The following is a 14,925-nucleotide window of genomic DNA, read 5'->3' on the forward strand; positions in this document are numbered from 1 at the left end:
GTTTCTGGGAGCGAGAGTCTCTGCATAAGCTGGAGACTCTTGCCATGCCAGAGCTGAAAGTAGAAGGGATGCCTGAGATAGATGGGTTCTTCCGGCCGGGATAGCCAAGGCAGTGCTACAGTGGTCAGGGTTACACAGGAACCACGGGCAGGACACCCAGGCATTCATGGGCATGAGGACCCGCAGGAACACAGATGCTGAGGGACAGAGCAAGAACATGAGTCACTGACAGATCAGAGCATCAGGCACAAGCAGGATAAAGGCACACCCTGTGGTTCAGAGTGAATTCTGGAGTCTCAGACCCAGGAACACAAAATGGCATGGAGGCCGGGACTATGACGTCCGGAGCCCCAGTGCACGGTTCCTGGGAGTGGGGAAGGCATGCCTGAATTTGAGTAGTCGGTGTCTGAACTCAGGGTTCACCTTTGCTTAAATCTTCATGTTTTTCAGGTCTATTTAAAGACTTTCTTAGGTCCTATGGCCTCCACTTCACATCATGGTACACATATCAGAACACATTTATATTTCTCATTAAATATAATTGTTGGGCTGTAAAATATTTGAAAGGATTTTAACCATCTTACTTTTGGAATGATTTGGCTATGAGTAACTCATTTAATTTTTGATTGGCTCTGATTTCTTGGCAATCATCTTACGCACCCAAGTATTCCTGTGAACTAAGAAAATCGGAACTAAGTATTTTGAATACAATGAAATGTTTGTGGATGTTTAAATGAAACATTAATGAAGTGGACTTAATGTAACATCTTGTAGACATTTAGTTAAATAGTTGTCACTGAGGTTGATGTGGTGTTATATGGACATTTAATAGAATATTTATTGATGTTGAGTATGACATATTCATTTTGTATGTTGGAGGCCAGGCATTTTTTTCCAGGTCTCATACATTTTTGTAGGCCCTCTGCATTTTGCTAAAGTGCCAATCATGGCACTGGGTGTATTGATAATGTAGAATGGGATTTTTAAGGAAATGAGGTATCAAAAGCAATGGTGTCTCCTTTATCGAGCAGCTTCTATATGACGGGGTGAGGTAAGTGCTTCACCTGCACTATCACATTTAATCCTCACAATAGCCTGTGAGAATGTGATATTATTATACCTATTTGATGGAACAGGAAATATGGGGGTCATACCACTGGGACACCTGGGATTTGAGCTGTGGTCCTCTGGCACCAGAGCTCAGGCTGTACTGCCTGTCTTTCCTTTGATAGGCCGCTACTTCAGTTCCCATATTAAGTATTTGGGGCAGGATTAATTTTAGTTGTTAAGGAATCTGGACAGATTTATAGAAAGAACTTGAGCCAACAGCGAGAATCCAGACTGAGGGGTGGGTCAGTCATTATCTGACCCTTAGCAACTGTGAGATTTTAATTTTGACTTGAGATTTTTCTTTGGCTTCTGGCTTCATGCCTTCTGTTAAAGCAAGAACCACTCCTGGAGCCCCTCTGTGCAAACAAGTAGGAGAATGTCCTTGGCTGGAAAGGAGATGAAGCAATGGTGTCCACAGGAGGATTATGACAACATGGAAATAGACCCCGGGGGAAGGTGGCTGGCCCCCGGGTTCAGTGGTGGAGGCCTGCTTCAGGGAGGTCTCCCCTCCATCAAGGGTAGTCACCTAATCTTTGTGGGCATTGGATGGGATATGAGCTGCTTTCCTTTATTCGTTCAGTGTATTTGAAACTCAGTGAGGTGGGCTCCCATAGACACAAGCGCAGGAACGTACATGCCAGGGGTAGGATTGAAAACACAAGATGAAATCAAACAACAGGAGGTACAGAAATATTTCTTTCTTATGCCCTTTTCTTAAATACATAGCTATGCTCTTTGATTCCATTGACCTCTCTTGGGATATGTAGAAGTGTGTGCTTTCATGGTTAAGCAGTTGGGGTAGAGAGAGAGGAAATCTATCAGTGTGTCCAAATGCGGTGCGTGACCAGCTGCCTCATCTTTCTGGGAGCTCTAATTGAAATCCATGTATTTGTGGCAATACCACCTTCAGTTTGGAGCACTGTTTAGGCAGGGGGCCTGGTGGTTGAGAGCGGAGTAGAATCTTGCTAGTGTGAGTGGGGCCAGTATAGGTTTTGTGGTCCAAAGAGAATTTTGTCAGGAGTCAATGGCTATTAAAAGTGTTTTTGCAAAGATAAAGATTAACACAGACATCAAGATAGTGGTTATCTCTGAGGGGTGGGAATGGAACTCTATCAGGGAGAGGCACACAAAGGACTTCTGAGAACTGGGGCCGATAATGTCCTATTTCTTAATCTGGATGGTGAGTACAGGGTTTCCACGTAATTATTATTTTTAAAGTGTTCACGAATTTATATGCACATTTTTTTTTTTTTTTGGTAAGAAAAGTTTTAGCAGAAAATTGGGGAAAATGCTTTATAAACATTATTGGAAACATAGTTATGTTTCTTTTATTTTTTTATTTGATGCAGGTGAGCATAGCCACCCCAAAGCAGAAACCAAAGACTCCATTTTGCTTTGGTAAGTACTGAGCCAGAAGATGGGTTTTGAACACTCCTGTAGCAGCTTCCTCTTTGGCATGGAAATGGTCTGGTGATCGCTTTGACTTACACCCGGTGTGTGTGAGTGACTTCGGTCACAGCAGTGTTTCCTGGCTCTCAAGTATACTGCTTTCCTGCGTCTCACCACAAAGTTACCAGTCACCTAAAACAAATGGTCAGTGGCACTGCAAGTTTTCCTGGCTCCGCAGGGCAGGGTGCCAGGTATCTACTAGAAGTTTCTAGGAACCCTCAGTTCAGAGCACAGTAGTGGTGTGCCCAGGAAAGGTGGAGACTTCGGAAAGTTGGGAGGATAATAGAAAAGAAGGAGTATTCTGTTGAGGGTCTCACTCAGTATTGCCCAAAGAGTCACAGTGTTGGGGTGACACAAGAAGCAGAGCCAGCCCATTGATGCCTCAAGTCATTGAATCATCAGTATTTATTTGGCGCACACTATGTTCTCAGTACTGTACTAAGTGCTACAAGCAAAATGCTAACAGATGGTTTCTGAGCTAGCAGATATTCTGTCAGATACCTAGCGTGATTCTGAACGTAAGCTCATGAAGGAGGGTTATTCCTTTGCTTTGTCATTGCTGTATCCTCAGCATTTTGAGTGGTTTTGGCTCACAGTAGGTGCTGAATGAATGAATGAGCTAATGAATTCTGTGTCCCATAATTCTCACCTCTTAAATAGTTCAGGCTTTTTAATGCTAGGAGAATAAAGTGGTCCCTTGAGTTGTCCTCTCTCCCAACTAAAGGTGGTTCAAGCTTCTTTGGTGTGCTCATTCTTCCAGTATTTTTCAATATCATGACTAAGCTTGAAAATGACTCTCTTCGATGTTGTGTTCACAGTAGATCTATTTAAAAAAATTATGAACCCAGAAGTAAATTGTTGACCCAAATGGAGGGCTCACAGGAAAGAGCAGGTTGAAAATGAGGTCAAGGTCACAGATTTGATGATTTGATTTCAGGCAAGCTTTATTCCCTTTTCCAACCACAGACAATAGTCCTAACCCAGGCAAGTTGTGCCAGTGGAAACAGGGGCTCTGTGGCCAAAATTATAAATGTATCATCATGAATGTAAATCTTTTGGCACCTCTAAAGAGCAGTTCAAGCGTGTGTCTTGATGGCAGACTAGCAGCCGCATCACTGCACAACAGCATGTTAAGGTTGTTGTTAATGTCAGGTGTCATTCTTGTGGCCAGGGGAGGGATCCACACTTAAAAAAAAGTTTTCAGTGATTTAGAGAGAGGGAAGGGGGGGTGAGAGAGATAGAAACATCACTGATGAGATAGAACCATCAATCAGCTGCCTCCTGCACACCCCCTACTGGGGACTAAGCCTGCAACCCAGGCATGTGCCCTGACCGGGAAGGAAACCACGACCTCCTGGTTCATGGGTTGGTGCTCAACCACTGGGCCACACTGGCTGGGTGATAATCCACACTTTTTAAAGAGAGAGCATTGCAACCTGCTGTTTCCCAGATATTCATGCAGGTGCCTTCCCACATGGGGAAAGCCTTCCTCTGTTTTGTGGGGATCCTCCACCCTGCTGCTTCGAGCATGTTCGTTTTGTGGAGTCTTTGTGTTGCATGTGTTCTGACCTGGATTTTTCCTCCCTTCTTCCCCACGACTTCTGCAGTCATCAATGCCCTCTCTCAGAGGTATTTTCTTCAAGCCAATGACCAGAAAGATCTGAAGGACTGGGTTGAAGCTCTGAACCAAGCCAGCAAAATCACTGTACGTACAATTGCTTCTCCTTTCTGCAGGGGTCCCTGCCTCTTCCCGGCACGTGGCCTGTTTGGGTGGGGAACAGTTCCAGTGGCAGCAGGGGCTTTCCCAGAAGCTCGTTCTAGTCCCAGTTCCCCTACCTCTTCTTACACCTTGGCTGACCACGAGTTGCACAGAGTCTGGGTTTGAATCAAGTTCAAGGGGAAGTTGATGGAGCATCTGCTGTGTGCTTCCTGGAAGGGCTCCTGATCAGTTGTGTTTTGGGTAATGCTGATTCAGAAGGTGGTGGGAATTGGAAAATGTATTGCTGACCGTGAGAAATAGAGGGAAGGGGAAAGCATATGAGGAGGGAAGTCGGAACTTTGTCCTGACTTGAGGGAATACACTTCTTACTTTAAGAGGTGGCCTGGGGGAATCCCGACAGGCCATCCACCAATCCATCCTGCCAAAGCATTTAGTTTAAAAACATCACTGAACTCGGGCACTGACTGGCCAACCAGTACTTGACTTGATGAATAAAGAACTCCTTTCTTCTCCTTTAGAAAAAGAAAGGGAGCAGGGTTGGAAGGAGGAGATGGAAAACTGTATGTTTGGGGGGAAAAACTAGACCTTTAACCAATCTAGACAGACTTGTGGCATAATAAACATGGCTTGTATGCTGAAAAGTTTGATTTTCTGTATCCTACAGTCGGAAATGCTTGCATTCCAGTGACTCCCAATAATAACCATTATGTGCTGGGGCAGATCTTTCCCCAGATTCATCAGGGCTCCCGTGAATAAGTTAACAGAAGAAACCTACACCTGTCCAGCACTTGTGATGTTGGGCCCCCAGAGTACACAGTTCAGTCACTGAAGCAGTTTTGCTTGTTAAGTTTGCTATTCTGATGGACGTTGGTAAACCCGTGCAAAGAGAGCAAAAGGGAGGGGATTGCTGCTAACCCATGTGTCTGCTCCCCCGTGTGCTGTGTACGTGGCTCTTGAGTGCTGTTAGGTAAAGGTGTTCTTCACTCATGCTGGGGTCTTCACCTTCCGCGTCTCCCACAGTTTGGGTTTCTTTCACTGTCTAGTGCTTTATCCTCGTTCAGCCTGCCCTCCTGGGTCTCCTCCTCTGTTCCCGCCGGGGGAACAGGGCTACCCAGTGTGAGGCAGCAGAGAACCTCCCCCGCTCTCTTTCGTGCCTGGAGCACAGAGTGGCTCTAAGCAGCTTGGACCTCTGCTCTTTTCTGGTCTCATGGAGCAGGAGTTACAGGTCCCGGGAGTGGGAAGAGCAAGGTGGCGCCCAGAGGCTGGAAGTCCATGTCGGTCCTTCTTCGGGGTCTCCACAGTCTCCAGGACCCCCTCACTTTCCTTGTTCCATTATTACATCTCTTCACTCTTCCTCCAAAGATCATGTGGGAAAGAAGGAAGAGGACGGGTACTCTACGTCCTCCTAATCTTTTCATGTTCTGGAAGTGTTTACTCCTTTCTCCACTTCTGCATCATCTTCTATTGTGTGTCCTTCCTTAGGGAGGTTAGGATGAGGGGTAGATGTGGGGCTGGGGCACCTTATGAGTGACATACATATTTATTTTAAGGCACCTTACGTGCAAAGTGAGGCATCAGGCACTTGGGGGAATGCAGAGAAGAAAGTGTATTGAGCTAAACCTTCACACGTGCCATATGTTCACCCCTCACGTCACTCTTGTGAAAGAGGTGGTTTTACTGTCATTTTTTTCTATAAGGAAAATGGAAATCAGGCTCTTACCCAAAGTCTAGAAGTTAGTAAGTGGTAAAACTGGGATTCAAACCCCAGGGCCCTCTGGCTCCCAGGACCTAGAAGTTTATAAAAATATTAAAAATGAGCAGCAGTGTTAAAATAGGTTAGGTTACTCACCACTTTTACCTACATGGTTTCATTCTTGCCTTGTAAAAACCTTAAGTAGGAAGGGCAAGTGTTATTATCCCACTTATAAAGGAGGGAATGGAAATGCCTAGAGATCAAAGAGGGTTGCCTAAGGTTCTGGAGCCAGGATAGATCCAGTGCTTCTGCCCACAGGTCATTGTTCATATTAGGCTAAGGCCATTAAGTCCTTATGATTGAAGAAAACAGTCACCAGGTGGTATTTAAAGAATTGGGCTCTCTCAGAGTATTAGCATTTTGCTATTTTTTTCTGCGGCCACTGTAACAAACTGAGTGGCTTACAACAACCGAAATGTATTCTCTCCCAGTTCTGGAGGCTGGAAGTCCAAAGTCAAGGTGTTAGCAGGGCTGTGCTCCCTCTGAAGGCTCTAGGGGAGAGTCCTTGCCTCTTCCAGCATCTGGTGGCTCCCGGCAGCCCTTGGTGTCCCCGGCCTTGTAGCTGCGTCATTCTGTTTCTGCCTTTATCATTGTATGGCTGTGTGTCTGTGTCACCTCCGCTGTTCTTATAAGAACATCAGTCATAGAAGTTAGGGCCCACCCTGAACCATATGACCTCATCTTAATATAATTCCACGTGCAGAGACCCTATTTCCAAATAAGGTCGCATTCTGAGGTTATGAGGGACGTTATTGAACTCGCTACATTTCTATCAAGGGTTGAAAATTGAGCTGTGCAAGTCAGGCAGTCCTCCGGCAAATTACTTCATTTTAACGAGCTTTTGTTTACCTCATCTGTACGAAGTGAAGCACAGTCCCCCACCCCCACACCCCATTGGATTGTCCCTCCCAGCAGCCTAGCTGAGCCTGGTGAGAAGAAAGATGAGTCCTTGCAAGTCTCATGACACAGTGCGCATGAGAGCCATGTGGATCTGCAGCCTCAGAGAACACACCGCAGGTGGATGGTAGAGGGCACACCTTTAAATTGGCCGCTGGGGCCCTGACCGGTTTGGCTCAATGGATAGAGCATTGGCCTGCGGACTCAAGGGTCCCAGGTTCGATTCCGGTCAAGGGCATGTACCTTGGCTACGGGCACATACCCAGTGGGGAGTGTGCAGGAGGCAGCTGACCGATGTTTCTCTCTCATCGATGTTTCTAACTCTCTATCCCTCTCCCTTCCTCTCTGTAAAACAATCAATAAAATATATTTTTAAAAAAATAATAAATTGGCCGCTGGGCCATGGACAGACCAAAAGGATGACCTTGTTTTCAAGCTTGCAGCGTAGTTTTTGTTGAGTTTGTCCTTCACAGACTGAGTCAAAATCTTCAGGAAAGTAACGGTTTTGGAAAGGGTGGTCAGAAGCAGCACACGCTGCAGGGGCATGTGCACTGACTACCAGCCGTTCTCTGGGTGGATGACAAGATTCTGAGAGGCAACACAACGGCCGAGCTTCTATGAGGCTTTTCCTGGCCACTGTGAGCTCAAAGCCTATATCCCTGTTTCTTTGCTGCGTTTCAGGAATTCATATGGGTCATTTGGGGAGAATTTCTGCTGTTCTATGGTGATTATATCACTAAACACCCCAGCAATTCTCAGCATTCCTAAGGAATTTTATCGCACAATAGCAAAACTCTGGAGAAAATTAGAAAGGGTGGTAGGTAGGTAAATAGGTAGGTAGGTGTATTTAGCGCTGGGGAGTCAGGTAGTCCTCGAGCAAATTACTTCATCTTAATGAGCTTTTGTTTACCTCATCTATACAACCGAGGAAATAATGACACTAATGCCTACTAGATAGGATTGCTTGAGATTAGGGAGAATGCAGAAAGAGTTTAGCTCATTGCTTGGCATTGAATGTTGGCCCAAAGCAGTGGGAAGGCTAAACGACAGGGTGGGTTTGTGGCCCAGTCTGGCGAGGTGGCAGGCAGAGGTCACCCTGGCCTAAGTAAGCGGAGTTTGCAGGCACGAAAGAGGGTTCTCGTCTTTCTGGGGCCCCAGCGTAATCACAGTGGTCTTCCTCCTGTGAAAGGACACCACATGGAGCGGCCCTTGGTCCCCCTGTGCTGAGAGCTCCTGAAGGGTCGCAGCGGTTCTCAACCTGTGGGTCGCGAACAATGAAAATGCATCCTGCATGTCAGACATTTACATGACGACTCATAACAGTAGCAACATTACAGATATGAAGTAGCCACGAAAATAATTGTATGGTTGGGGGTCACCACAACATGAGGAACTGTATTAAAGGGCCGCGGCATTAGGAAGGTTGAGAACCACTGGTAGAGTCTTGGGTCTTTCTGACTCCCCTAGGCTGTGGACGAAGAGGAAGAGGATGTTAGCTTTTCTCACCCGGCCTGCAGTTCCTTTCCTGGCAGAGCCGCACAGGGCGCTGAGCTCCCGTGAATGAGAGGCTCTGTGATGCTGTGGACACCACACCAGCTGGGGGTCAGGGTCTGCTCTCTGGTTAATTATTAGTCATGGCTTTGGCCAAATGACTTGAGTATTCTGGGCCTCTCTTTGTCTCTTACAAATGATATATTTTTTCAGAGTTTGCAAACTCTTTTGTAAGTGACAGGGAGGAAGTGGGCAGGGAGGATGAAAAACAGCGTAAGTGTAGATAAGTTCCACGTGGCTTTGGTGTGGGGGGACGGTAGGGAGAGGGGCAAACGGACGAATGTACTCCCCCTCTAAAGAGTGAGCTGCGATGGGGCTGGAAATCTGGATTTTTATGTGCAGTATCCCAATTTTTTTTTTAATGAGAATTTCTGTTTGTTTTTTTATGATTTAAATATATTTTTATTGATTTCAGAGAGGAAGGGAGAGGGAGAGAGAGAGAGAAACATTAATGATGAGAGAGAATCATTGATGGGCTGCCTCTTGCACACCCACACTGGGGGTCGGGCCCACAACCAGGGCATATGCCCTGACCAGGAATCGAACCGTGACCTCCTGGTTCATAGGTCGACGCTCAACCACTGAGCTATGCTGGCCGGGCAGTATCCCAAGTTTTAAATGTAGATTGAAACATGTACTGTGTAGGGCAAACCAAACACAGTTTGGGCAACGTCTGCCTTCGGGCCAGTTTGCAATATGTGTCCTGTGGTCTCAAACTAACCATGAACATGCTGTGATTGCTTGATCAGCCAGGGCGAGGGACAGACATAGCTCACGCTTCAGAAAGGGCCGAGTTTGTACATGTTAGTACCATTTGCGAAATGTTAATTAAAATAATTTGTAATACTTTTGTGCTGTTCTTTGTGTTTCTAAAGTTTTTAAGTGTATATGCACTGTCATTTGATAACCACAGCAACTCTACGACATAAATGTGATTTCGCTTCCCATTTCACACAGGGGACCATGTAGGTCCAGAGAGATTCAGTGACTTGCTGAAGGTCACTGGGTCAGTTAGTGACACATGTCACTTCCTCTGGAGACCCCCGCTGACCACTCTATTTCTAGCAGTTCCCCTGCTGCTGTCTAGCTCAGCTCCTGTGTATTTTTTTCATGGCACTTGCCAAGATTTGTAGTTATTCTGATTTGTAGTTATTTTGCTATGCAGTTGTTGTCGGTCTCCCCTACTAGCACATACGTGCCATGAGGGCAGGACTTGTGTCTAAATTTGCTGTTTTATCTTTAGTCTCTCTCCAGGGAAGGGCTGACTCACAGTAGGTGCTCAGTACATTTGTTGAGCAAGTGTGTGTGTGTGTGTGTGTGTGTGTGTGTGTGTGTGTGTGAAGTTGCTGGCAGAGTTCTTCATATTCAGCTCCGGATCAGTGGAACGCCTGGGGAGGAGAGGGGTGTCTTGCTATAATTTAGTACATTAGCTTTTCTCACCCCTCTCCATCCTGCTTTTGACTCCCTGCTTTTCCTAAGCCTCTGTTCGCTGTTGACCGCCATGCCCTCATCCTTCCCAGGTACCCAAAGTTGGGAACCTGCCTCTGACGACGGAAGTGCTCAAAAGCCTAGCAGCTCCTCCAGCCCTGGAGAAGAAGCCGCAGGTGGCCTACAAGACAGAGATCATCGGAGGGGTGGTGGTCCACACGCCCATCAACCAGGTGCTGGGCCTGGGCTGCCAGGGGTCCTGGGGGTGTGGAATGCCCTGTGTGCCAGTGTGCACAGAGGACGATACTGAGGACAGGGTGGATGGGGCGAGGCAGAGCCACATGGATGTAAGGAACGGCAGTGCAGAGACTGAGGCCACTGAAGCTTGGCGCTGTGTGGCTGGCACGGTTTGGGACGAGCACGTGTAAACCCTCTGAGGCGTGGGGCTGAGGAAGGCCCGCGAGGCTTCCTGGCTCCTCTGATTTGCTTTCTCTGGCCTTCCCTCTCTCCTGGGCCTGCCCACCCTCCCTAAGCGATATTCCGCGAAGGCACTTGGTACAGTGCCTGATGGGAGCAAGGAAATCTTTATTTTCTTGTTTAGTTCTTGACCCTCATCGTGGGCAAAGAGGCCAGAGGTGACTTGGCCAGAGGGAGCTGGGGGTGGTGGTGAGCTGCCTAAGGATGGAGGGGCAGGTGCTAACCCGACACTGTTTCCTTGTAGAATGGTGGGGACGGGCAGGAAGGTGGTGAGCCAGGGTCCCACGCCATCCTTCGAAGGTCTCAGAGTTACATTCCCACGACGGGCTGCCGGGTACCCACTGGCCACCCCTTCATCAAGAGCGGCTACTGTGTGAAGCAAGGGAATGTGGTGAGTGTCAGCGCCGGGGCTGGGGCGGGTTCTGGTGACTCCTTGAGTCGGTGGGTGTGGGTGTAGGCGGGGAGAGTCCTCTGTGCCTCCGCCCAAACCCCGAGAGGCTTGGGACCAAACATTCACCCACAAGTCAGAGGCCTGGCCCCCATGGAAGCCGGGCTTCCCTGGGCCGCGTCCTGGGAGCTTAGCGTTAGAGCCCCCTGCAAAAGCTGGGACCCCTTCCTAATGTCTGCTCTTGACTCTGCATTTCAGCGGAAGAGCTGGAAACGTCGCTTCTTTGCGCTTGATGACTTCAGCATCTGCTACTTCAAGTGTGAGCAGGTTTGTAGTTGCTCTGGGCCTTCTGAGAGGTCGTGGAGGGAAGAGGAACCTGGTAACCCCGTGTGTGTGTGTGCACGCACGCACACACATGTGCATGGGTGTGCAAACAGAGATGTGGGCACACGCACAGACTCCCGAGATGCCTCCGTCTTGCCTCCATCCGTCCTGTGTGCTCATTATTACGATGACCCGGACTTCCTCCTTCCTTCTATGCAGCAAGCTGTCCTGTGGTCAGAGCCACAGGGCATCTTTGTAGATTTTTGCCGCTCTTGATTCATTTGAGACCTTGCCTTGCTTGTAACCTGCTTTTAGCCGACCGTCTCCAATGAGAGAGGCATGTCAGTTAGCTGGTGTGGGCTGTGGCATTATGGGGACGGTCTCGTTTACCGATCTCTACATTTCTCCCTCCCAGGACCGAGAACCACTGCGCACGATATTTCTCAAGGATGTCCTCAAGACCCATGAGTGTCTGGTCAAATCCGGGTAATTGTCTCTGCTTATTTTTTTCCTGATCAGAACCCTCACATGCCCTCTGGAACCTCCGCTTACTGCCCTTCTGCGGCTCTGTTCACATCTTCCAAGACAAGGGCTCAGGCCTGAGGTCTCATGGTGGGAGTCACCACATCCTAGCTGACGTGGGTGTGAGGCCACACTGGGCTGGCTTACCCTCTGCCCATAACTTCACTCTCACTCCTGAGAAGATGAGCCTGTGCAGTAATTTTCTGACGGAGAAAAAGAAAGCGTGTAGGAACAAAGAAGAGAGTGGTGCTGAGATGCTTCTCGGAGGTCATTAGATGCTCATCCCACAGGAGAACTAGGGCTCAGAGGGGCCTGTGCCCATCCTCACTCACTTTGCAGCACTTCTGGGCAGCTCGCTCTTAAGCCGGTGCCTCCTCCCGGAATTTCTTTTGCCTTTTCTCTCCTCCCTCCCCCCCGCCTTTGACAAGTCCCTGATACCCCTTCACACAGGGTGATATGGCAACTCTGTCACCCCACTGGGCAGGAGAGGAGGCATTTTTAATGTGTTCCTCTTTCTACTAGGAAATGGTTACCTTCCAAGTGTCATGGTGCATAGGATGATTTGTGGACCTGGGGCCCCGGGGTGAGGGCTCTCCCATATGCAGCACCAAATACAGATGCTCCTGGAACTAAGCTTTAGAGACCCAAGGGCGTCTGGACATCTCCAAGTCCTCACATTGGCCCTGAATCTGCAGTCTTTGGGGACTGCATGGTGGCCGGTCCATCCTGTGAACGGGGCGAGCAGAGACGGCGTCACCAGGGAAGCTGTGAGCAGCAGGCAGCCTGCTCCGAGCGAAGGCGAGGCAGGCTCAGCGTGAACACAGTGCTGTGTGACCCAGGGAAGCAGGACTGAGGGCCGCGCTGTCCTGCACGTGGAGCTGAGAGCACAGGTCAGGGAAGTCCCAGTGGCGATTTATCGTTCGTGAAAGTAGCTGGAGACAGGAGTTCCAGAAGTGGCTCCAGAGGCGTGGGCGGGGAAAGGCGGCATGACCGGAGCCTTGGAGATGTCCCTGACCCTGGAGGGCCTGTACAGATTGGACATGTGACCGCGTGAGCATGTTGGGGAGCTCAGAGAACCCAGATAAGGCTCAGTCCGAAGAGTGCTTCGTACTTTGCTTAAATCTCTGACTGTCACACGCAGACTGAACTTTGAGTAAAAGAATGAAGGGGTTAGAGATACGGTGGGGAGAAGTCCCCAAGCCTCTGCAGGTCCCAGGCCTGTGAGACTACATCCTGCCCCCACCCAGTCAAGGGGCTTTCGGGCATCTGGGTCCTGAACCAACATTTGCTGAATTGCACGGAAAGGCAACATGTAGCCTGAGAAGCAGAGTCCTCCCTCCCTGCTTTGCGTTTACCTCCTTGGTAGCTGATTCCACGATGCCATTCTGTTTGCAAGCGTAGTTTCAAAGGTTGAAGTGTTTTAGCGAGAGAGCGCAGAGCCACCTCTACTGAGACACTCAGCAAGCGATGCTAATCACAGTGAAATGTGTTTCAGGTGGCCTCTCTGTGATGCGCACGGTACCAGATGCCTCTGTAGCTGATCTTTGTGGTGACCAGCCTGATAAAGGAGGCCTTCTCATCTCTATTGTGCAGTTAGGGTACAGAGGCTCAGCAAGTTTTAAAAATATTCCTAAAATACCTTTTCCCAAAGTGGAGTCAGCATTTGGCCCCAGGCCCACCTCACCCCTGGCTCGCTTGCCCTCCCATGTGGGCCTTTAGTCTCACACTCCTCTGCCCGAGGCCCGTGTCTCTGGCCCAGCACCTGCCATTGCCTTTCAGGTCTCATTCACGAAGCCAGCTCCGCCTCTGATCAGTCCTTTCCTGGAATTATTCTAACTCTTGGCGTTCAGCACACAGACTGGCACCAGATTATGTAGTTTTGCTTTTTTATGTTTTTTTTTTTATTGAGAGGGAATTAGGCCTTTCACTCCTTATATATCCCCCACTGTGACTGGATACACACATATTTAACATTGTAAATCGTTTCACCTGGTTTGAGGTTTGTCACCGAGTGTGTATCAGCTACTTCTTGCCTTCTTTGTAGAAGTCGGGATCCCTCGTCCCAAACTGGCACCCAGTTTGAAGCATCTTAAAGTCGTCTATTCTCTCCTTCCTTTTCTCCTCTTTAGTGTCCAGTCCACTCAGCCCAGTGGAATGAGGCACAGAGCAGGAATTTAATGAAGCTGGTGGAAGAGGGGTTTGGAAATGAGAGATTTGGCACCCTTAGGAGAGGCAAACAATGGAGTAATTAAAGCATAGACTCTGGAGTCAGACCTGTGTTCAAATTCTGACTCTGCCATTTACTAACTCTGGTACCATGGGCAAGTCATGTGACCTCTCTGAGCCTGGGTTTCCTCGAAGAACAGATTGGTGGTTGCCAGAAGTGGGGGTGGGGAGTTGGGTGGGTGAAATGGGTGAAGAGGGTCCAAAGGTACAAACACCAGTTATAAAACAAATAAATCCTGGGGATATAATGGACAGTGTAGAGACTATAGTTAACAATACAGTATTGTATATTTGAAAGCTACTAAGAAAGTAGATCTTAAAAGTTCTCATCACATGAAAAATAATTTGTAACTGTGTAGTGATGGATGTTAACAAGACCAACTGTGATCATTTTACAATATATAAAAATATCGAATCATTATGTTGTACACCTGAAACTAATGTAATGTTATATGTCTATTCTCTATACTAGTATATAGGGTGTCCCCCCCAAATGTATACAGTCAAACCTCGGTTCTCAGACATCTCCCATCTTAAACATTCGGTTTTTCATCAAGTTGTTCGCAGAAAAAATGTCTTGGTTGTTGACCAAAACTTCAGTGTTCAACCTGACAACCCTTTCATGCTGACACCGCAGCATGATAAAAAGGTCTCTCAGGCAGCAAACAAAGGAGAGAATGCTTTTGTTGCTGGGGAAATCCACAATTAGCACAATTTTAAAACATAAAGAGGCCATCAAGAGTGCTAATGTTGCTAAGGGTGTGAAAGTGCTCACAAACCAATAATCACAGGCGATTGAATAGGTAGAAAAACTGTTGTTGATTAGATAAATGAAAAGGAGTTAACCAGTAATAGCAATTCTGAGGCTGTGATGTATGAAAAATTCATTTCAGGCTAGTAGGGGTGTGATAAATTTAAGAAAAGAAGTGTTTATAAATTAAACGGTATATTAGACTTGTATATAAAAAAGATTAAAATAGAATTGTTTGAGGTCTGGAGCCGATTAATTCAATTTGCATTATTTCTAATGGAGAAAAAATAATTTGGTTTTCAAACAATTCGTTTCTCGAACAGCCTTCC

The 14,925-nt window shown here is 47.7% G+C and overlaps 1 protein-coding gene across 1 annotated transcript in view; it reads left to right on the top strand.

The window, feature by feature from the left end:
* The window catches only part of PLEKHA2 (pleckstrin homology domain containing A2), a 57,424-nt gene that overhangs the window by 29,171 nt on the left and 13,328 nt on the right, over window positions 1-14,925 (top strand). Inside the window, exons 4-9 of the mRNA XM_081082918.1 lie at window positions 2,460-2,508; window positions 4,167-4,264; window positions 10,001-10,141; window positions 10,630-10,776; window positions 11,032-11,100; window positions 11,513-11,583. Of these exons, the coding sequence (XP_080939044.1) occupies window positions 2,460-2,508; window positions 4,167-4,264; window positions 10,001-10,141; window positions 10,630-10,776; window positions 11,032-11,100; window positions 11,513-11,583 (575 nt within the window). The remainder of the gene's footprint in view (window positions 1-2,459; window positions 2,509-4,166; window positions 4,265-10,000; window positions 10,142-10,629; window positions 10,777-11,031; window positions 11,101-11,512; window positions 11,584-14,925) is intronic.

This window comes from Myotis nattereri (genome assembly GCF_964212035.1).
Source record: "Myotis nattereri genome assembly, chromosome: 2".
Lineage (NCBI taxonomy): Eukaryota > Metazoa > Chordata > Mammalia > Chiroptera > Vespertilionidae > Myotis > Myotis nattereri.